The 23,995-nt window shown below is 27.8% G+C and overlaps 5 protein-coding genes across 6 annotated transcripts in view; 3 read left to right on the top strand and 2 right to left on the bottom strand.

The window, feature by feature from the left end:
* Nucleotides 1-153: 153 nt before the first annotated feature.
* LOC106787697 (protein SCO1 homolog, mitochondrial) lies at nucleotides 154-1,689 on the bottom strand. Its single transcript, XM_014750273.1, has 4 exons — nucleotides 1,218-1,689; nucleotides 779-1,148; nucleotides 494-699; nucleotides 154-412 (listed from the first exon to the last, which is right to left on the bottom strand). The coding sequence occupies exons 1-4, from the start codon at nucleotides 1,281-1,283 to the stop codon at nucleotides 263-265; spliced, it is 792 nt and encodes a 263-aa protein (XP_014605759.1). The 5' UTR covers nucleotides 1,284-1,689; the 3' UTR covers nucleotides 154-262.
* A 752-nt stretch (nucleotides 1,690-2,441) lies between these two features.
* Nucleotides 2,442-4,658, top strand: LOC106787698 (cyclin N-terminal domain-containing protein 1-like). Its single transcript, XM_014750274.1, has 7 exons — nucleotides 2,442-2,489; nucleotides 2,670-2,768; nucleotides 2,854-3,128; nucleotides 3,207-3,422; nucleotides 4,049-4,194; nucleotides 4,283-4,409; nucleotides 4,483-4,658. The coding sequence occupies exons 1-7, from the start codon at nucleotides 2,462-2,464 to the stop codon at nucleotides 4,534-4,536; spliced, it is 945 nt and encodes a 314-aa protein (XP_014605760.1). The 5' UTR covers nucleotides 2,442-2,461; the 3' UTR covers nucleotides 4,537-4,658.
* A 321-nt stretch (nucleotides 4,659-4,979) lies between these two features.
* LOC106787715 (coiled-coil domain-containing protein 50) lies at nucleotides 4,980-8,043 on the top strand. Of its 2 annotated transcripts, none has more exons than XM_014750318.1 (5): nucleotides 4,980-5,410; nucleotides 5,506-5,579; nucleotides 5,673-5,790; nucleotides 5,868-6,102; nucleotides 6,194-8,043. In XM_014750318.1, the coding sequence occupies exons 3-5, from the start codon at nucleotides 5,762-5,764 to the stop codon at nucleotides 6,812-6,814; spliced, it is 885 nt and encodes a 294-aa protein (XP_014605804.1). In that variant the 5' UTR covers nucleotides 4,980-5,410; nucleotides 5,506-5,579; nucleotides 5,673-5,761; the 3' UTR covers nucleotides 6,815-8,043. The 2 variants fall into 2 exon arrangements, with proteins under 2 accessions (XP_014605804.1, XP_014605803.1); XM_014750317.1 differs by having other exon boundaries at nucleotides 4,986-5,410; nucleotides 5,517-5,579; nucleotides 6,194-8,040.
* A 1,842-nt stretch (nucleotides 8,044-9,885) lies between these two features.
* Nucleotides 9,886-16,982, bottom strand: LOC106787704 (protein ELYS). Its single transcript, XM_014750303.1, has 4 exons — nucleotides 16,692-16,982; nucleotides 16,067-16,444; nucleotides 15,682-15,976; nucleotides 9,886-15,592 (listed from the first exon to the last, which is right to left on the bottom strand). The coding sequence occupies exons 1-4, from the start codon at nucleotides 16,719-16,721 to the stop codon at nucleotides 10,260-10,262; spliced, it is 6,036 nt and encodes a 2,011-aa protein (XP_014605789.1). The 5' UTR covers nucleotides 16,722-16,982; the 3' UTR covers nucleotides 9,886-10,259.
* Nucleotides 16,983-20,541: 3,559 nt separating this feature from the next.
* LOC106787693 (cilia- and flagella-associated protein 58-like) overlaps nucleotides 20,542-23,995 on the top strand; it is a 5,514-nt gene continuing 2,060 nt past the window's right edge. Inside the window, exons 1-4 of the mRNA XM_014750267.1 lie at nucleotides 20,542-20,664; nucleotides 20,757-20,989; nucleotides 21,142-21,412; nucleotides 23,459-23,729. Of these exons, the coding sequence (XP_014605753.1) occupies nucleotides 20,542-20,664; nucleotides 20,757-20,989; nucleotides 21,142-21,412; nucleotides 23,459-23,729 (898 nt within the window). The remainder of the gene's footprint in view (nucleotides 20,665-20,756; nucleotides 20,990-21,141; nucleotides 21,413-23,458; nucleotides 23,730-23,995) is intronic.

Below are 23,995 nucleotides of genomic sequence, written 5' to 3'. Positions count from 1 at the left end.
TATTTATTAATTATATTATAAATTATTTAATTTATACTTATTTTTGTTTCTATTATCTTAACAATTATAGACACGCATAAGGAATGATATGAATGCAAGTTTACTTACGGTTTTACTTTCTTTTACATATATATATATAAAACAAATAAACAGTTATTTTAATTATTATTATTTATATTAATATAGCAATTTCTGGATAAGTAACTATATTCATAACCAGTTACATAGTTATATAACCATGGTCATTTATAATAACAACAAATTATTTTTTTACATCCTTTAAATACTGATCGTATTTAGATTTACTAATTAATATACTATTAATTACTTGTTCAGCTGAATGCGTTTGTCCAAAATAATCAACAAATAAGCCTTCTGGATCAATTAAATATATAATGATAGTGTGGTCAACCTAAACACAGAAAATATTATTTGTGAAATAATTATTTAAATAATATGTAATATGATCACAGAGAAAATATAATTTACTAACAATGTAATCGTTATCCACGTCTCTAGGCCCGTTACTGTAATATACTCTATAAGCTTTACAAACTTTGTCAATCTGTTCAGGAGTACCAGAAAGGCCAAGAATTTTAGGTGAAAATTCTTTTATGTATTTTCCTACTATGGCAGGAGTATCTCTTTCAGGATCAACGGATATAAAAATTGGTTGAACCTTCAACTTATATTCGCTCTCTGTAATAGGAAAATGTAAACTAACAATGAGACTTATAATCTCAAAGAGGAATTTTATAAGCGATTATTTTATATTTACCTAATTGATCGACAATCAATGTTAATTTTTCAAGTTCATCAGGACAAACATCTGGACAATGAGTGAAACCGAAATAAATTAAAACCCATTTTCCTAAGAAATCATCCAATTTAACAGTTTTCCCTTCGCTATCAACCAACTCAAATTTTCCACCGATGGCAGCTTTTCCTAACTGTCGTCTTCTTTCACGCACCTGTGCTTTTTCTTTTTCCTTTTGCAAATAATACAAATATCCTAAAAGAACACATCCAATACCTGCCGAAACCGTCAAAGATTTCCATGTTATTGGAGATTTCTTTTTAATTCTATTATCAAGCTTGGATGGTACTCCTATCTCTCTATGAACACTTGATCTGCTGATTTGTCTAACCTATAATAAAAGATATATTTTTATGCTATATCAATGAAAGATAATATATTGATAATATATCTAACATACCTTATTAAAAATATTCTTTGGTGATCTATTTAAGCAATTAATAGTTCGCGATATTAATGTATTCATTATGTTTACAAGATACACAGATTATAACCCTAAAGACCACATCTACTACTTTCAATGTATATAAAAGTATAAATGTAATCGCACGATACGATTAACTTTGTATTTTAGAAATTAAATAAAACAATTATATATTATTTCAATAAAATTAAATACTGATTACGAATATTTATACGTTTTTTAAACAAACTGTGATATTACACTAAAACACCGGCATAAATTAAAATTAATTTTTCTAATATGATAACTTACAAAACTTTAATTATCAAGTATTTTGCAAAATATTATTATAAAAAAAAAGAATTTACTCAATATTTCTTCTAATAATTATCCCCACGTTTTTTTTAATTTACACCAATCCATTCTAATGCTTATGTGATATTTCACGAGTAAATCAAGATTAGATTACGGCGTTTGCGCAGTAAAATTAATAAACTTTGATTACTTATAGCATAGTTTTTTAATTCGTTAATAACATTTTTTAAATATAATTGCAATCATTAAAATAAAAATATATCAATGAAAATATATATTGCAAAAAATAATTATAAATATTATTCAATTAAATATATAGTTTGTATTACTTCGTCCTGATTGGTCGCTATTCACAAAATCGTGTATTTTAATTCATATATAAATTGTATTACATATAAAAAATCGTAAAATTATTGAATGCTCGTATAAATTACGTACCATAACGTAATGTAACAAATAAATTTATTTGTTTAATCCAATCAAAAAACAAAAAGTAATTGAGAAAATTATTAAAAATTATTATAAATCTCTTTCATTGAAGTAAATTTAAACGACCAATCAAATAAGCCTTTCGCAAAGGCGGCGTATTTGAAACGTTTAACTAGTAAAAAGCTTTTTATTCTCTTAAAATGATGATATTAAAAAAGAATAATATATATATGTGTGGGTGTGTATGTGTATTAAAAGTCATACGAATACTATTATTCGATAGTTAATAGTTGTAAATAATGAATAATATAATTCAGATTTTGTTGTTATACATATTTACAAAACAAATAATTATCAGACAAAAGGTATACTCACGTCTAATAATTATAGTGAAATTCATTAAAGTATTCAGTTTGTGGAATAGTTCACCTGTACTAATGAAAATATTTAAATAAAAATTTAGATTATTAATCGATAGATATTTTTAACGTTATTATATGATGGATTTTGATAGCGCTTATATAGGTAATTACTATTTACAATTTTTGCTATGTTTAATGTATAACTATCGTTTCACACACTTTGCATGTAAGAAATTTTGACTGGAATACGTTTTTATGTGATAAATATTAGAAAAAAAAAATATAAATAATTCAAAAATTTTATGACAAAATTAACAAATTATTCATTAAATTTTATTTTCAGATCCCTTAATAGACGGTTGGTTAGAACAACTTCATGAAGCTATAAAAGAACAAGAAAATATGGTTAGAGCTGAAGATGAATTTTATATGCCATTCGTAGGTAAAGAAATTTAGAGACACAGCATATATACAAAATTTCATTTTAAAATTTGTATTAAAATAAAAATTATTATTATTGTTTTCAGGGATTCCAGCATCTGTTATAAATGCTATTTTCAAAATAACATGTCACCTAGAACTAGGAACAGATACTAAATATTTAACAATTCATTTATATGATAAATTTATGTGCAACTATTTTTGGGAAGTATATAAAACAGAAAATAAAAGTGAGACAACTGAAGCTTCATGGTCTAAAATATGTCAAACTATTTCTCATAAATCCAAGCTATATCTTGTATCTTGTCTTCAGTTAGCTAGTAAAATGGATTTACATTCTAAAAGTTTAAGTATATCACAGGTATTAAAGTAATTTTTAAATTAAAACATATCCTTTCTTATTCTCTACTGAGGAATGTTATTTTTGTATATCTGACAGTTAATATGTATTTTACGTTGGATTGATAAAAAAAAGGAATATACAAATAATATACTTATTACTTCGGAATTTAAAGTATTTCAAACTATAGGATTTAAAATGCCTTTCTGTACTCCATTACAATGTATTGAAGTCCTTTTAGCTGCGACAGGACTTAGGCATACATCGAATATATATGAAACTTCTATAGAGTTATTGGATTTAGCATATTTACAGGTTTGTCTATTAAATGTAATTAGAAAGAAATTTTATATATAACAATACTTTATACTTTTAGCACGAGCAATTGTATTCACATGTGCAGTGTCTAGCGCAAGGTCGTATTAGTAAATCTGAAGTTGATAAGAGAAACCTTATGGCTCTTAAAACAAATTCATTATTTCTTGGAGGATGTATCATCTTGTGTGCAACATTTTTTTTATATTTTGATAATAATATAGCAAAAGGAATAGCGGCTAAACTAGCTGATTTAGTAGATACTACCTATACTGATATTTGGGATGTAGCAAATATAATTCTTATATTAGCGATACAGGAATAAATGTAAAGCATTAAATAGATATATATATATATATGTATATTTCAAATAATAATTGTATAAACATTGTTTTGATTTTGAAGTTATCTCATATATACTTTGAAATATTTTTCTAAAACATATAACTATCGCCACATATATATATATACATATGTCATACATTTGTTTGACAATTTAGTTAAAAAAAAACAATTGGACATTATTTTTCATAATTTATTAATATATTTAAAAATTTATTTATATTTAATTTCTTATTAATAATATCTTATTAATAGTTTAATAAATGGCTTCGTTTGAATCGCAGTTCACTGCTTATGCAAAATATAGTAGACCAAAATCTGATGGTAGAAGAATCTCTTTATCACAAAGCGATAAATGGATGAGACAAGCACAAATATTTGATGATAAAGTTACCCAAGCTGATACGGCATTAGCTTTTAATAATCTACAGTAAGTTATTTTCCAATAATTTAAAAATATTATAAATTATTATAAAATCACCTTATATGTGTAACAAAATACATATATATTTATCTAGTCGAGAAACACTTCCTATAGAAGAATATAAAAAATTCATAGATGATTTTGCTGAAGCAAAACGTTTGGATTCTTCTGTAATCCGAGATAAAATGACAAAATGTGGTCCTCCAATTGAAGAGCGATCGGTACAATTTAATAATTTTTATATATACTCAAATATATTTTTAATTATAATAATATTTCATCATCATTTTTCAGAGAATAGAATCGGTTATTTTGAAAAATGTAGAAGATCCGTCCGAATATATTTAACTTATGAAAAGAAGAAAATGGATAAATAAACGGAGCATAATTGATACTATTAAGAAGACTATGATAACAAAATATATATAATTTAATGATTGCTATTCATGAAAAATTGAAAAGAAAATCAAATTTAATCGAACTTAATTCAATATTCTAAAATTATTTGTCTTCTATTTATTGGATATAAATAAATGACCATATGTTATTGTATTTAAATCCTTATATATATATATACGTATAGCTGAAAAAAAATACCAACATATGGTATTTGCAAAGGAAACAAAAAAAATGTCCGTATTTATATTTTTTTACCTTTTATTTAGCCTTCAGTGCTATGGCCTTTTTCGTTGTGAAACTATCTTCGATAGTGCGCGTGATCCGCTATTCATTCATACAAATTCATATATACATATATATATATATATATATACGATAGTATACGCTACTATCGGATAACGTATTTTTACTACTATTGCTAGTACGCTTTTCATTCTACTGCACTCTACTATCCGTCTGGTTGACGTGGTCATATAAAGTATGTCGACGCCTTACTACCGATCGCTACGTGCACTCTCACCTATAGGTACATTGCATACCTATACATATAAAAGTTGTAACACTCCTGAGGGTTACGTACGCGCGCGCATTAAATGTACTGCAGCATACCTACCTACACAAATACACAAACACACATACCATGAACCTATTCGATTCTATTCAAGATGGAGAGAAAAGAACGTAGGCCTTTGGTAAGGTGGTTGTAAACACAAAGATACATATCTACTCTTGTTGAGTACTGACTGTTAAACGGAAACATAAGAAATGGCTAAATCTGTATTAGGTTCGGATACTTTACCAAAAGCAGGTCGTGTTAACGAAGGTACGACAAATAATTTTTAATTACTTTTTATTTCGTCGATCATTTGAGATTGACGTTATATCTTTAACTGTCACTGTTAACCCATATTAATCTAGTAATGTCACAGTATGTCGGGAGTGGTTGGTGCACGAAGATGGAGCATTGGCTTATAGACTGCAAGATGAAGAAAGCAAGTATCTTTTATTGTTATCCTTATTTTTTTTGATAAATTATATTAAAGTGTTTCTTTGTGTATAACTAATTGTTCTATTTCTTTGAACAGTTAAAGAACATTATACTGGTAATAAGGTGCGCAATGCTCAAGTACGAGAAGATCTTCCAAGAGCAAGGGTAGAACAAGAGTTAGAAGCTATGAAATATCAAAGTTATATACAACAGCAGTTAGTAAAATAAATATATGTTTATGTTAAAATATAATATCGTGGAAATGATGTATAGAAAGTATCGTACTTTTAAGGGAAGAAAGAGATGCTGTCGTGGCAAGACAAATTGCATTGTCATTGGAAAGGGAAGAACATTTAAAAAAAAGAGAAGAACATCAAAGGGAAAGGGAAACGTATGAAAGGGAAAGGGAAGAGCATCAAAGAGAAAGAGAGTTACAAGAAAAAATGAGATCGCAATTAAGACTCAACGATGAAGCACTGTCAATGAAATTAGAAATTGAACGACGTATTCAAGAAGAAAAGGATGAAGTATATGTTTTAATAAATTTAATTTAAATTCTTATAGACATGTGTGTAGATATTTCTTATGTAAAATAATTGTTCTATTTGTTTATAATAGGAATTGGCAAGAAAATTGCAGGAAGAAGAAGAAGGTGCTGTAGATAATCACGATTCTCCAGTTAACGAACAATTATTATTAGATCAAAAAATTGCGATGGAAGCTCAGGATGCTGAATTGGCACGCATGCTTCAAGAAAAAGAACGTGCTAAGGCACGAAAGGCGAGAGAAAGAGCAAGACAAAAAAAATTAGAAAAACAACAGATGCAACAGTTGGAACAACATACTTTAATAGATAGACCGCAACGACCTGATAAGATCGATTTGAAAAATACTACAAGTAAAAATCGAAGACATGACACAAATTATACTCAATATCCGGACCCTGAAGAGATACAAACACTTGATAATCCTATCGAGGAAATACAAGAAGTACCCAACGTAGCTGCTATTATTGATCCAACTTATAATATAAATGAGCATCGAAATACTTCAAGTAGTTCGAGTAATACAGTTAGTCCAACATATGCATTACCTACACCACCGCCTGAATTAATGATAGATAATGCACCATGTTACATGCCGATACAAGGACAACGAAGAAATCAAAATCAATCTCCTTTCCAAGCACATGAAGAAAAACACAAAAGGCGGGTTAAAGATGGATGTAAGCATCAATGAAACAAAAACATCGTGCCTATCGTATTTAATTAATAATAAGTATATATTTACTCATCTTTTTTGGTATGGAATATTATCAGAGTATTTCTAGTAAGGATAATACTTTTTCTATTTCTTAGTAAATTAATCGCGTAACGATAGAAGTACTTACGTGATATTAACGAATTTTTATAGAAATTTTTTCTCGCAATATTGCACACGATTAATATAGTTGCCTCTACTCTATTGAAAGTAGATAATATATATACATTTATAGAAAGTTAAACTATTCTGTGATGATATCAAAATCATTACTTCTTACTAAATTTAAGATTCATCTCTGCAAATTGTATTGTTACAAAGATTTAGATGCTATTACCGGGCTAAAAATAGTATACATTTTAGAGTTTCATCAAATATGAAACCGTACGTGCCTTTGGAAGAGTACGATTTACAAAACTAATTCATTTTTCATCTGCTATAAACACTCAAAAAGAATAATGCAAGAGTTTAAATTTACAACAACAAAATCGTACCATTTTCTAACCGATTATCTGCCTTCTCTATTATAGATACATTTTTAATAATAGTAAGAAATATTGTCTCATTCTAAAATGATTACTCTATAATCAATATTGTTTCAATATTTCTGAATTTATAGAAAATTTAAGAACGAAATTAGATATATAAAGTGTAGCAAGTAAATATATATATATATACAAAACAAAGAGAAACAAATACTTTGACATACGAAAATTTTTTGATAAGCTCTTTGAGAGGATATCTAAATTGTTTTTTTTTCTTTTAATTTATTGTTTTGTATGTTATAAAAGAATATCATTCGGTATGCGCAAGCATGGCACTTAAATTAATAATAGTGATGTACATATTTATATTTAAGGATCTATGAATATTCTTAAAAATAGAATGAAAATAAGAAATAGAAAAAAAATCCTTTTTTATGCGCTATTATCATGATGAATTGCAGTAAGAGCTACATTTCTGGGGTTGGATCGATTCTGTTAATTCTGTCGTACAACATATCGTTGTAGATAAGCACATTGAAAAATATTTTCGTCATTTTCTTGAATATTTTATCTTACACGTCTGCTTTCAGTTTCCTTTTAGAGTTGCATTCCAACAGGGTTTCAACAATCATTTCGACGAAATTAACAATCATGTATCTGACCGGGTATATATATATATATAAATATATATTTATAGGTAATAATATTATATAAAGCTTATTTATTAGTAAGTTATTAAAAAAAATTAGATTGACAATCAGAACAAAGTTAATGAAAATTAATATTTCATATATATCTTTTTCCATTATCTTTTATATAAAGAAAAGGTGAAAATCTCCAAATGAAAGTTTTGATTATAAAGAAAAACATAACAGATTTGTGAAATATATCAAAGTAAATGCAGTGTTTCAAACTATCTACTCAAATGATCTTTGTACTGATTCGATATAAATGAATCTCGGTGATTGTGGAAATAAATTTTTCTCTCTTTTTTATTTATCAACGACATGTAGTAAATGATAATGACACTGCCAAAGATAAGACCATTAATGTTGGCTTTTATACCAGATGATAATAATTATCTAGATATACTAAAATAGTATGATGCTCAAATAAGAAGGTCTTTTAAACCTTATGCGTAAGGTTTAACAATAAAGATATTTAGGTACAAAATATAATGTACAATATATATAAATTTTTTTTAGAGGGATTTTGAACATCATACGTATTTGCGCGAATATTAATATTAATTATAATCGTTCTTTAAAAACAAACTTTTATTATAGATCTTTCTCAAAGGCCTAAAAAAGATTTCGTTCTCTATTTTTCTCTTTCTCTTTATGTTATATATTAAATTACAATTAAAGTAAATAGGACGTAAGTTTGTTTTCTTATTATTTTTTCTTTTTTTTTAATATTTGTATTACCGCCGGTGAATGGAAATTTATTTTTCTCTAATATTATGTATTATTATAATATATTTTTTATATATTTTTATTATTTCAATACACCTATACACACGCGTGCGTGCGCGCACATACATGCACACACACACATACCCAAAGTATATTAATAAATTATTTACAGAGTTATTTTACAAGATTTTGTGAAAACTGTGTATGAAGTTGAAGAGAAGCGTCTCGTACGGCTTAATAAATCTATATTATCAAACTAAATATTTGTAGTATATAGATATTGACATTAACAAAAAAAAAAGATTTAGCAAGTTTTACCTAGATTCACAAAATGATGACCATTACCATTCTAACGATAGTAATTAACTTATAGCATAATACAAATTAATTTACTCTAAACTTATATTAATAGTACATCATCGTACTTGAAAATAACAAAATGTAATTTTTCCAAATGGTCCCTCTATGCTACTACAGTATCTATCATTTATACATTTAAAGAAATATATAATTTTAATAATTTGTTATATACAATCTCGTTGATTGTTCTATTTAAAATCATTATAGATCGTATATGTATATAAATATATATAAAGGAACAGTTTTTATTCTCACGATTTGAAGAAACAAATGTTTTGTATAAATGAAACATATATATATATATATTTATCAGATAATAAAAAACAATATATAAAAAAGAAGACTTTATTAAATTCAAATTATTAATAAATTAAAGTTTCTCATTTAGTATAGATAATATTTTTAAATGTATTTATCATCACAAACTGAAAAATCAACAACAGTATCAAATAAATTTTCAGAACTAAATATTGTATCAATTTTGTTGTATCTTTTAGTTTTCATTTTCTTTAACAACTGTATATATATTTCCTATATCTAATCATCGATCAATGTAAGATTTTAATTGATTTCTTTGTCCGCAATAAAATGAACAAACTGATGCTTCAATCAAATGATAGTTTCAAAGAAATTTTTTATATAGAAAAAGTTTTATACAAGAACAATAATGCTGATTATTTTCAGTAGATTAACAGTTTATGTTAATAAGATAAATTAAAACGGTATTTATTTTGTCTACAAGATCGAGATAAGAGAAAATATGTACATATTGTAGAGAAAATTATTGTACATAATAATTATAAGGAGGTATACAAAAGAAATTTGATAACTGGAAGCATATTTTGTTTAGAATTACAATAAATATACAAAATCACACTATGCGTGAATTATACTATACATATATATCTATCATATATATATATAGAGAGAGATTTAAAAATAAACAATGAAAATGGGATTGTAATTAACAGGTCTATGGAAATATATTACTGTTAGGAAATACAACTGTAAGGTCCAGTGTTTTATTTATTTGTGAGAATAAAAACTGTTCTTTTTCTTTTTTATTATCAACAATTCATTTATGTTTTTCTCATTTTCTTTTTTTTTTTTTATTAGATTCGTTTGTTTTTATTTATTCATTTATTTATTTATTTATGTTTTATTTTAATTGCAGGATAATGTTCTTTTTCTTTTCGAAGATTTTACCCTGGTATTTTTTGTAACTTTTGAATCCATTTGACTTTCAGTTTCCATTGATTCTTCTAGAATTGCATCTCCTATGATACTTGGCTTACGAATACCACGCGTTCTCTTTTTCACATCTAATGACGAAGAATCTACACTAGTTGCTCGTCTTGTTCTAGTATTAGATAAAGTTTCATTGATTTCACTTAAATTCTGAGGCGAATTTAAAATCATTTCCATTTCCTCTGGTATAGGTTGAATCGACGAACGTCGGCTACGTGTGTTTGCTGCTGGACTATTTGAAATGTCTTCAACAATTTTAGATGACATTGAATTTTTTCTTCTCCTAGATTGCAATGTAGGAGTTAATGATCCTTCTGGAATGTCAGGAATCACATTACTAGATTTTTCTTTTTGAGTCATTTTTATTGTGGACTCTTTAGGTACCGAATTACCACGTCTTCTTTTTGGTTGAACATCCGTTAATATCTCTTGTTCTTTATTGGATTTTGTTATTAACGATGTGGACGAACTTCTAGTTAATCTACCCCTTACTGGTGTTTCTTTTTCTTTTTCTACTTCTTCTACTTTCTCGTCTTCTTCCTCCTTCTTAAATATTTTTCTTCCTGTTAATTTTGATGTACTGAGATTTGCACTGGTCTCATCAGTTGTTTTAGAAATCGATGTTGATCTTGTTCGCTTTGATCTCGGTGTTGAAACATGCGTTAATTCTTTTTGAACAGAAGAAGCACGACGTGTAACTCTCCTAGTTAATTCATTATCATTTACAGTTTCATCAGATTCTTTGTCAATTTTAGTAATAGGAAAAATATCCTTAGCGAGAGATGAGCTTCTTCGAGTTCTTCGAGTCATAGATGTAGTTGATATATTCTCTGAATCATCTAATATGTCCTTACTTGTATATTCATCTACACTTTTTACAGAAATAGTTTCTTTCTTAACTGTGGAAGAATTGATTCTTTTAGATCTGGTTGTCATCCTTGAAGAAATACCTTCTTCTAATATAGTAGTCTCTTTACTTTCTGTGGATATTTTATTCAACTTAACTGTACATGAAGTAATATTATTTTCTTTCTGTACTTTTATCTCAGACATATCTCGAAGAGTGATAACTTGTTGAGATGATAATTCATTTGAAATCGAATCATTGCTAGAATCTTCGACATGCTTTAATTCATTAATTTTAACTATTTGCTTCAAATTTCTCTTATTGGTTTTAACAGTAACATTGTCTTTCTCTCCTCGAATTTCTTTTTTATTATTATATTCTTTGATATCATTACTATTATTTGATCCATCTTCAGTGATGTTAGAAACATCTGAGAAATGTAATACAGGTTGAGGATTAATATTAGTAGGACGATCTGTTTCTGAATCTATATTATCTTTGTTATCATCTTCTAATGGTGATGTTTCATAAATTAGTTTTATTTTGCTATCATCATTCGATGACTCATCATCGGTAATATCAAAATCATTTACTACATTTACTACATTTGACAATTTTTGAGAGAGAAGGCCATTGCTAGATTTATTATTTTCTCCAATAGAATCATTTTTAACTTTTGAATCAATTGTATTTAGTTCTCGTTCAGGAGAATTAGGTAAGCTTTTATATTCATGTTCACTTTCTTCATTACAACTATCCTCATCAATTTCTTTTAAAGTACTATCCTTTATTGATGTAGTATCATAATCGTTAGATATTTCCATTCTTTCGTTTCTATTAAATGATTCAGTAGGTTTCTCTTCTTCATGTGAAAACATCAATTCTTCGTTATTATCATCTAAGAGTTTAATAGGTTTAGTTTTTACCAATGGAGTAGATGAAATAGCATTTTTATAATTGTATGATATATTAGGCGAACTTAATTGATTTAATGAATAAGATTTTTCAGCTTCCTTGAGCGATGTATTTTCATCAATACTGCTAGTAGGAGAAAGAATCATAGTAGAATACATAGTAGCAGATAATGAACTATGCAATCTAGAGGAGGATAGTGTTTGTTTATTCATTTCTGTGGAATGCGTAGGCGCATCTTTTGAAGTATTTAATAAGTTTGGTGAAGTGGTGGATGAATTGGTTGCAGTTGTATTCATAGTATTTTTTCCAGTTAAATAACTTCGTCTAAGTCTTGGTCTTGGTCGTGGATAGCAATTGCTTTTATCGTTAAAACTATCATCCGATAAAAGTTGAGTAGTTTCATTGTGTAGTTCATCACTAGTATTTGGACTTAGGAATAATTCAGTATCTTTTTCCAATGTATCTGATTTTTTTAATGATATTTCTTCCGAAACGTTTTCTTCTATTTCTTCGATTTGTTCTTCAATTACACTTTCATGACTAATATTATTTACAGGACTATTTATGCTGAATCGTATTTGTCTATTGATTTTCTTTTGTTTCTCTAATGGTGGATCAGGTATATTTGTTTCAACAGATTGTGTAATAGAAATATTAGGGGATGCCGAGTTCTGGATTAATTGACGTATTTTTAAGATTGAATGCGGTGTCCCTATACAAGTATTTTTGTTGTTTGCAACATTACTTTTTCGTTTGACCAATGGTGTATCGAATGTAACACTTAAATTAGTAGGGCATGAAGTATTTGCTGTATCTGTGTTATTCGATAATTTTCTACGTTTTGTTTCTTCTAAGGATTCATTATTATCGTTTTCATATATCTCGTCCAAAGTACGTTTTTTACGATTTTTATATGCTATTGCTGGAAATAAGACACAGCTTATATTTATATTACTAACATTGGCTTTTAATGATGCACAAGGAGCTGTAATAAATGGTATTCGGCATTTCCCACTTTGGAATGATGTTTCTTTGGCCTTTTTAATGACTGTTTCATAAATGCTTTGTTGTTTATTAATACATTTATAATGAGACATAGGTCTGGGATATTTGGGTTCTAAATCTGTTTCAAAAGTAGTTTTAGTTATACTGCTAGATAAATGTTTTATTACTGATGGCAAGGTTGAATCATATGCTTTAAGCATTGCAGCAGAAGTTGAAAGCATATTTTTTGGGACGTTATTTTTAAATTGACTTAAAAGAGTTTTATTATTTAATTCCGAATAACGACAACGTTGTAAATAATAAAGCGTTTTCATGTCTTCAGATCTATCCTCTTGTAAAAATTTGACAAAAATTTCTTCTTCCTCTGGTTCCAATGCAAGATGTAAGATATCGCCAAGTTTATTATATGATTTGCAAGCTTCGAAGAAGCACGTTAATAATTGTGCATAGTGTGACGGTGGTCTGCAGTGAAAGGCCGATTGAATTAAGCCATGTTGCACAGATAAATTTACTAATGCACTTTGATCACTGGTACATGATATAGGTGGTTTTCTAATTCTCAAATACACTAAAGCTAATTTTTGCTGATCATTTCTTACCAGTGTTCGTAATACATGTTTGTGATGCCAACTTTTAACATCAGAATCAGAAACCAATTGTCCAGTCATCATATCCAAAAATCCTTTATAATCTTCATGATCGAGTAGCCAAAATGCTTGTGTTAGTTTAATTAAACTTGGACTCATTTTAAAAGCCGAAGGATATTTTATCAATTGATCTACTCCAGGATAAGATCCGTGTAAAAGCATAACCAAATCCATTAAAAGATATATAGCGATTTGATGCTTACATTCAGTTTCATTTATATCTGCTTGATAACAATCAGCGAGATAACTTCTTAATAACGATTGCAATGACGGAGGAGGATAATAACCACTGACATTTACATCTCCACCCTCCCTTTCCCATTGTGATTTTAAAATAGGACATTCCTTATTAATTAACATATCAATAAATAATCCTTCATCTTCCTGTACATAATTTTTATTATTTTTTATTGCATCTCTTTTTTGAGCATAAATTGACATCAATTTCTCATAAGGATAAGGAATTCGAAATGATAATGAAAGTGGTAATTGTCTTTCCTCATCTAATTCTTGTATTTCTGGTAGTAAACCGACGTCATAAAACCAAAGTAATACCTGAAGATAAATGGATACACGTCTGAGTGCTCTTCTTTGTTTTATCATCTCATCTGTTTCAAGTATCAATTTTCCAACAACATTTGATAAGCATTCTAATTGCTGCGAACAGAATCGTAAAGTTTTAATTTCTGCTTCGCCGATGCTACTGTCCGATTGATCAAATAAAGGAATGCAAAGATGATCTGCCATTAATTTTATGGACGAAGCACGTTGAACGCCCCATTTTACAAATGATGGGTAAAGAAACGAGGCACTACCATCGGACCATTCCATTGCACATTTGACTAAAAATGAAGTCCAACGTTGTTCCAGACATAGAGAAAGTAATGTTTCTCTTTGTGTATTTTCGTCGTCAAGAAATGAAAGTTCTGTATTAAATGGTACTAGCCCAACAGAAAGGCACTTATGAAATAATTCCTTGGGTTGTAACAATATGACCGGTCCTGTAATTGCCATTTTACGTAAAAGTTCTGTTTGAATACCGCGTGTCAACCAAGTTATCAATCTCATCGTACTAAGTTCTGCCCATTCAAATGATAGTGAATTTGGATAAAATAATTCTTCCGCTGGACACGGTCTATTAGTTGGAAATTCTCGCAATGTAGAAGGTATATAACTCGAGCTAAGTAGTTTATCTCCTGCACTTTGTGTTTTGTAACTTGTACAATACGTTGCCAATATACTGTTTGGATTTTTACAATCATAAATAGTTTGAGGCATTTGTTCTTTGTACCACTGATTTAGATCAAATAATAGTAATCTATCGTTTGAAGCAATAAGCAACAAATTGTCTTCGCCTCGTTTTATATTAGAATCGGTTTGATCTGGATTAACTTCTCTTTCGATAGGCGATAAACTAATAATTTTATCTTCTTTCTCTAATTCAAATTCAAACCTAAGACAAGGTTCTGCTTCCAAATTGAAATAAAGGTTTGTACCCTTTTCACAATATTTTCGTTCGAAAAGAAGAGCATACATTCGAAGAATTGGTGGCATTTTTAAAGTTTCATCTTCATATACAACCCATAAATAATAAAATGGTCTAGGATCATCCGTAGGTTCTAATAATGACAAATGGGTTATAGTCATGTTCTCTTCGAGTGGTCGACTTATCCATGCTATAGAGCCATTATTTTGCCAAATCATTATTCTTCCCAAACATCCAGATATTATACATCCAATTTTTGTGGAATAAATAATCATAGATGTTAAATTTTCTTGCACCAAGGGATATGATTCAAATTCTATTCTGTTAAAACCAATACATTTTTCAATATCTGTAAAAATATTTAACGTATAATTGCAGAATATATTTATATTCAATTTCATGTTTAATAAAGATCAAATAAAAATGATTAATACATACTGTTATTAAATAAATTGTATGCCATATGCTTTTCTTTAACAGAAAGATTTCTATCAGAATTTTTTTCAAAGGAAAAATCTAATTCTGCCGGTAAAGTTTCATCCATACAAGTAATAGAATTTTGGTCATCCCAGGAAGATCTTTGTAAATCTATCATTATGTGTTGAAGATTGCGTAAAACTACACAAGCTATGCCATCCATATTAGAAAAAATATTATCTGTTCTTTTATCGTTAATTTCTTCCCATTCGGTGCCACCTGATACGACACAAACTCGTTCAATCCCAGTTGGTGTCTAAGTGATGACAATTTTATTTATTTTCTTTTTAATTGGAAAGTTTAATATACTACTCATGAAAAAATGTATTAAATTCATAATACTTACCCGTATAGCTCTTAATACACGGGATGTATTGCAATCAAATATGCATAATAATCCAAATGAATCTTTCATTTTGTTCGCACCATTGTCTAAGCCAACCAAAAGTAATGGTAGGTGTCCTGGTTTTGTAGGAAATTCAGATACACACGTAATCTTTTCACTAAATGTCCAGCAACAATTAATGTTTTCTCCAAATTTAACATTAAAAACTATTAAGTGACAATCATTGCTCATCCATGCGTATGTCGTTCCATGTAAAAATCCTCCCAGAAAATTGTTGGTTGCATCGTAGTCTTGTATATGTACAGACGATCCATATTCATCTTCAGAATTTTTCAATCTATCCGATATTAATTTTCGAAGATCACTTTCTCTTAAAGCCTGTAATCGTTATTACAAACATCCATGAGAATAATTAAATGCACTTAGAAATATGACAACAACAATTCATTATATTTTTTATATATTCAATCATAATAATAATTATTTTTTGAACCTGAAATTAATCATTATAAACACATTCATAAGAATAGTTTTGTATTACACATAGAGTTATAGAAAAATGATAATATAAGTTTATTATATTTTTCATTAATCATAATAATAATGATAAAATAATTAAATTTACCTCGCAATTGACTTCTTCAAGTTCCTTCATACTTCTTGTCAATTATCAAAGCAATATTTGATCAACATTTATATTTATATATAAACTTTAGAGACGGCGTAAGGTTATACACGCGCAGAATTCCTTTAATTTACTTACATATATATCCAGACAATAATTGGACATGTATGACGAGCGTGTGAAAAAATCTATTATTAATCGGTTCGTTAATGTAACAATGTAATTTAGAAATACACATCGAAATCAGTACTGTCTCATACGCATTTCTGTACTCGTGCTAACATTTTATAATGGCGGTTATAGCTGCGAAATGCGCTAAAAGTGTTGCCAACTTTATAATTTAATTTATGCATTAATAACGGATAAAAAAGAGAATTACACGAAAATATTATTATTTGATATTTATAATACATTTATAAAAATGTTTATTTTTTCTCTACAATTAATGAATAATTTTGAATATATTTTTTTACTCGGATTCTTATATTTTACAGTTTATTTATTTTGAAAAGTTTTCAATTGGTATGCACTATTTTAAGAATATGATTGGTCTAGAAATATTTCCTACATTTAAAATCATAGAGATTCTTTATAGTTATAATTTACAGCGCCAAATTATGAATTATTGAATAGGATTCGAAAAAGATATATACAGGTATATAATTATAATAAAACATATAATAATGAATATATTTTTAAAAATAAATAAAAATGTTTTATCATTAGATGGTATTCCAAGTTTCGATCAGTCGGGTAAGTAAGTTATCGACCGGGTATGCAAATCGTAGAAATAATACAAAAATATAATATAATGAATATTTTAAAAATGAATATAAATATAAATAATTAAATGAATATATAAAATATATAATAAAAAAAAAAAAAATATAAATAGCGAATAAAATCAGTCGGTAAATATCTACCAATCGAGAGCATACTTATTACAGGTAAATATTATTTTATACAAAACCGCGTTTGGAGATTTCAGAAATATTGATTTGTTTGCATTTCCAGTAGAAAGGATCCATCGACGCAGGAATTTAACGACAGTTCATGGTAACCATAGAAACAACATAACTATAAAATCGACAAAACGAGATTACGATGCATACCTAATATACCCATTTTAGATACGTCTCTCCATATACACTGTGCGTCCACGTGCAACTTCACGTTCAGTGCATTTAAAAACAGCAAAGTTAATAAAGTACAATTAAATATAATATTATAATATAAATAATTAAATTGTATAGGTAATTTAAAAAAAAAAAAAAAAAAGGAATTATCATGATGGACATGGAAATGAACGCCGATTTAGGAGTAAGCAAACTTTGATTTTAAATATTCACTCAAGAAATAATTTCAAATATATATCGATCGTTTCGATCGATATCTCGAAGTAGATGAGATCGTCAGTCACGTGTTTTATCTTTTGAATTTTTCTTTATTAATTTACATTTTTCCAATATTGTCTAACTTTTAATTGAATTTTTTCAAATCACGATGACGAAAGAATTCGAAACGAAGAAGAAAGGGAAAGAAGAGAAAGAGAGTACGACGAAGAGGAGAAATAAATTCGATGTTAATACAATTGAGCACAATATAATATCGTTTTATTTAACCTAACCGCGCAACTCGAGCGGTAAGCACAATTCAACGAAGTTTTTAAATTCCCGTAACTTCGTTATAAAAAAAAAAAAAAAGAAATTAAAATAATATAAAATGAAAACAGCTGTTATAATATTAGGCAATAAGTGAACAAACTGACTGAAAATATAATATCCCAAAAGAAATGCGTAGAATTTAAATTGAAATGAATTTTTCCCTCGCTGAAATCACTAATATTACATTTTTATTTTGTAGAGATACAATATTTAAGCGAGGGTTTAATGGTATGGGATGGGTTTGAGGGGTTGTGAATAAAATCAATCTATGGTAGACCGCATAAATGCGCGGCTAGGTGATGATATGTGATAGAGGAAATTTTCTTCGAAGTACTTTTTCACGATAACTTTTATGATCCTTTCAGGATGATGGAAGCGAGAGTAGTCAATCATCTTCCGAGGGTAGTTCAGCTAGCAGCACGTTTTGTAACTTGGAAAATGACTATGCGAGGGTGAGCAACTCTCTGATCGACATTAAATATATTATATTTCTTTTTAATTGTATTGTGTGTGTATATCTATGCACTCAAATAATATTTTATATTATAGTGCGTATTGTTTTATAAATGAAAGTTTTAGTTTAACCGAATATTAGGATTAAAACTTTTCAAACCCACCTATGTATAATATATATGTATATATGTATATAATATATTTATATTCATAATTAAATATATATATTGATTTTAATAAGTAAATAAATAAATAAATAAATAATACATACTATTGTACAGATTATGAAAGAAATGAAGACTAATGATGCTTTAGCAGTATTCGAGGACGACTATAGAAGACTTTACGAATTTTTGTATAAGTCTCATAAGAATGAAAAAGAACTCACGGAAAAATGTTCTTCCTTAACGGTAAGCCTCTTTGAATATACGTATATACATAATAAAAAAAAAATATTGATGGAACTATCGGAAAACTAACGTGATACATATATACATATATATATAATTTATTAGAACGAGATTGTGGAGAATGCTAAGAAAATAAACGATTTGACGACTAAAACTGAGAGCGATGCTACCGAAATTGCAAGACTCAAACAGGAAATTGAAAAAGCTTTGAAATTAGCGGATGCTGCTCATACACGGGAACAAAATGCTCAAGAAGTTATCGACAATTTAAGATTGAACATAACAAAATTAATGCACGAAATAGAAGTTAAGAATAAACAACTTGCCGGGGAAGATGAGTAAGTTTTAGTGTTAAGACGATTATAAATCGTAATTTATTTCTTTATTTATTTCATTCTCTCTCTCTCTCTCTCTCTCTTGAGAAATTATACGACATCGTCGTGTACTATAATATATATATTGGGATATAAATAATATTCTGATATTAAAAAAGAATTTTTTTTTTTTATTTTATTTTTGTTTATTATGTATTAATATAGGTCAGTGGACAATGAACACGTCGGTAATTAATATTCCTTGTTAAACGTTGGTTTTTCCGATCCCGTTGGAAGGGTACATAAGATGAGTAACGATGAAAACTGGTTGTACCGATTTTATTGAAAGTATTTTTCATTAAATTTGTCTCGCGTGCACACAAGTAAAAAAACCCGAGGGAAACGTGCGTCGGTTTCACAAAAAAAAAGTCTACAAATAAAATTCGCTTTAATATAAAGGGTGGGCTATAAAAATTGTTACATATAAATATCTTCTGCGTTTTATTTATAGTTTTATGGATATAGTTTGTTAAACTGAATTACAAATATTCGAAAAAGATTTATTTATTGGCTCAATATATTTTTCGATATTTTATATCAGTATTCTGATATGTTTTATAAAAATTTATATGATTTTATTTAAATTTCTCACTCTGTATATATATATATAGATCTATATAATATACATATATACGCGACATACATACACACACACAAATATATATATATATGAAAAACCAACGAAGAGAACCTATTCGCCGAGAATATCCAATTATCACGTACTCGGTGTGTTTTCTTCTTTGAGTATACTTTTTCCTTCCACCTTTTCCTAACTAATCGTTATAAAAATTGTAGATCCGGAATAAGCCAACAAAGGGAAGGCCTATTAAGAGAAAGAGAAAAATTATTAGGCGAGATGGAGACGTTGAAAGAGAGATTAAAAAATATGTCACAATATACCAATGAACTTGAGACTAAGAACATTACGGTAGAACAGAAAATTATCGAAATGCAAGAAACGTTGGATATACGTACGAGCGAGGTTTCCAGAGAAAAAAGGGCAAAAGAAAGAATGGAAGATGATTTTCATCAATTTGAGGAAGAACTCGTTCTAAAAAATGAGGATCTTCACGTAAGAGTTTTGATTTTGTTATATATATATTGATTCATATAAAATTGGATTAAACCTTCGATTAATATAAATTTGATTTCTCAATTATACAGAACGCTAACGAAGCATTGAGAAATGCAACCGATAACATTAAAAAATTGGAGACTAAGTTAAAGGACAAAAAGGTTGCATTTGATCAAATGCAGAAGGAATTGAGCAGAGTGTCGATGAAAAATTTAAATCTTCAAACGGATTTGGAAAATGCCAATGTACAAATCGATGTATTGGACAAAGATATTAGCGACAAGGAGAAACAATTTAGAACGCTTAGGAATGAACTTAATAGGTAATATGAACAAAAAAATTAAAAATCATTTTATAATAATCTAATTATCTTAAATTAGTGTGAAAATAATTTGTAAGTATCTCATTCAAAGATTTACAATTTATGATCTTTTAATATCGAATGATTAACATTGAATAATTGAATAATTGTAGAGCTAATGAAAGGAGTACGAGAAATAAATCGGATAAGGATATATTGGAGAAAAAATTTTTAAAAATTGATTATGAAAGAAACCGACTCGAACAAGAATTAAAACAAGCAATAACGAACATAAAGAACGTTGATTACGAGATAGCAACATTTCAAAGACAGCAATTCAAGGATAAGCAACAGTACGAGGCATTGATGCGCGATAAGAATATCTTAGCAAGGACTAATGAGAACTTGAAGGAGCACGTTAGAAATCTTGATCACGAAATGGCTGTAATCAATGCAAGCAGGAAGAAATTAGAATACGAGCTTAATAATAGTATACATAGGGAGGCTGAATTAAACAAGAAAATAGAAACTATTGAAAAGGAGAGAGATAAATGTAATTTTGAAACACGAGAACTCTTGCAACGAGTAAGTTAATGTATATTTATGTATATATCTTTTTTTATTATTAATTGAAGGATGGGAGGGGGAGGGAAGGAGGAGACAGCACAATGTCACGAAATGGTTGAAAAATAAGATTTTGAAATTAATTTCTACACTACTATACGATGTCCAGTTATTATTCTTTAATTTATAACTACGCGAACGAAATTCTCATATTTCTAAATAAAATAGTTTTGTTATTTTTTTTCTTTTTTTTTTTTATATGAGAAGTATTTTTGTAAATATATTTTTATTTCATTTGTAATTTAATATTCTCGGATTTTTAAGTACCTATAAAGAAAATAAAATAAAATATATTTTCACAGGGAGAGAAAGAGAGATTATTTTTTAATATCTTTGTGTGTGTGTTGCTAATAAATTAATAAATATAAAAAGTAGTAATAATCCTATTAATTATGAAATTTCAATGAAAACATTATTTTTCATAAAAGCCATAATATCTCAGAACTTTACTTTTGTATAGCATAACTTTCTATTGGACTCCCCAATTATTCGCTAATAATATATTGATCCTACAAACATATACACACAGTTTATTAATTTATATTTTATATTTATATTTTTTTGATAACACATATTTATCTATAGAAAATATTTATTAAGTATTTGCCAGTTAAACGATCATTAAAAGAACTTTTTCCGATTTAATTATCGTGCAATTATCTGTTTCAACAATAGCCTGGATGACCTCGTAAAAAAATTAATAATGTTGAATGTTAATTATTCATTACGATAATACGTGAGGGGAAAAAAGACACGAGAAAATATTGTGAAACGAATTGCATGAAAATAGGAAAATGAATTTCAAAGGACAATGGTTCTAATTGAATAACAAATGTGTGTGTGTGGAATGATTTTGTTGAAATTATAAAAATTAATAATTTTAACATTTGCATATATTAATTTTCGAAGATCAAGATGTTATACATATCTGAATGTTTTTTTTTTTTTTTTCTTTTTTTGATCAACTACATTTTTTTCTAATCAATTATCGGTGTCAAACTCTATAAAATGAAATTTTAATTGAAACTTTAATCATCTTATTAATAATGGGATTTACCTAAGAGAATTATTTTAATCCTATTATAACGATATATCTTTTATCATTTTCCAATTTCTTTTTTTTTCTTCTTTTTTTTTTTTTTTCTATTCTATCTGATAATGTAATATATTCTACACCTTAATAGCTTAATTAAATGTTTCATAGAAGATGCTTGTACCCTTCAAATCTGGAATAATAGAGTTTATATGTGTGCATTCATGTTACGATGTAAACGCATATAATCTTCTTGAATATGTAGCAAGCATGAAATGAATGAATATGGTAAGTTCGGTAAGATCGATAAAATGCATCACTGATATGTACAATACGAACACGGATACGGTGATGTGTTGAAATCTTGAAAATTGTTATATAACACATATATGCATATATACTTTAGCTGAATATACCATACAACGTAACGATTCTTTCTACATATTTGTAAAAAAGAACGTTAGAAAACTACCATAAAAAGAACATTATAATTTGAGATAACTTTTAAATATCATTATCAACCCTCTTACCCCTTTCGGGCGTCACAAATGGCTTGATGTTGTTTGAAAGTTGCGTGAATGAAAAAAAAAAAAAAGAACAAACCAAAAAAGTGTTCCTTTTTATGTCAATTTTTTTGCCGAGGGTCAAGTTGGCCTAATCTTTCAAGGGAAAATTAAACTTACAGTTATATTTCATTTTTCGCAACGTTGAAGGATAGACGAATGTTAATTTGAAATAATCGAGAGAAATTTATATTGGAAAATATATAATATAGGTATTATATTTAAATAATATATAATAATAATAATAATAATAATTTTCTTTCTATATAGGTCGACGATTACATAAGCGAGATTAAGCTGAAGCAAGTAGAAATCATGGACTATAAGAAACGACTAGATGAGTCCGAGGTAAAGTACCGTCAGCAGCAGAACTTATTCGAGGTCGTTCGGAGTGAGAGGAATGCTTGCAGTAAAAGCTTATTGGAAGCTCAGGAAGATGTTCAGGAACTTAAGAGCAAGTTGCAAATCATGACTCAACAAATTGAACAATTGAAAGAGGATATTGCCACGAAGGAGGCCGACTTGATTAAGAAAGAATTTGGTAAGAGCGATTGATTAATATATTCAATATATTATCTATTTATTGAATACTTTTTTTTAATATGCGTAACAAATAAAATTGATCGAATAGAAAGGGAAAAGGGAAAGAAGTAATTAATTTTCATTTGGGGATATGGCCAATAAATAATGTGGTTAAAATTTGGATATAAAATATTATACACACAGGATTGTATTATTTTATATAATTATTAATACAAAAAATGAAAAAGAAGAAGATAAAAGAAATACTATTATTATTTAATATTT

This window comes from Polistes canadensis, unplaced genomic scaffold (assembly GCF_001313835.1).
Source record: "Polistes canadensis isolate GaletaPanama2010 unplaced genomic scaffold, ASM131383v1 scaffold_111, whole genome shotgun sequence".
Classification (NCBI taxonomy): Eukaryota; Metazoa; Arthropoda; class Insecta; order Hymenoptera; family Vespidae; genus Polistes; species Polistes canadensis.
The sequence above is the reverse complement of the archived record's forward strand: the minus strand, read 5'-3'. Positions and strand labels throughout refer to the sequence as shown.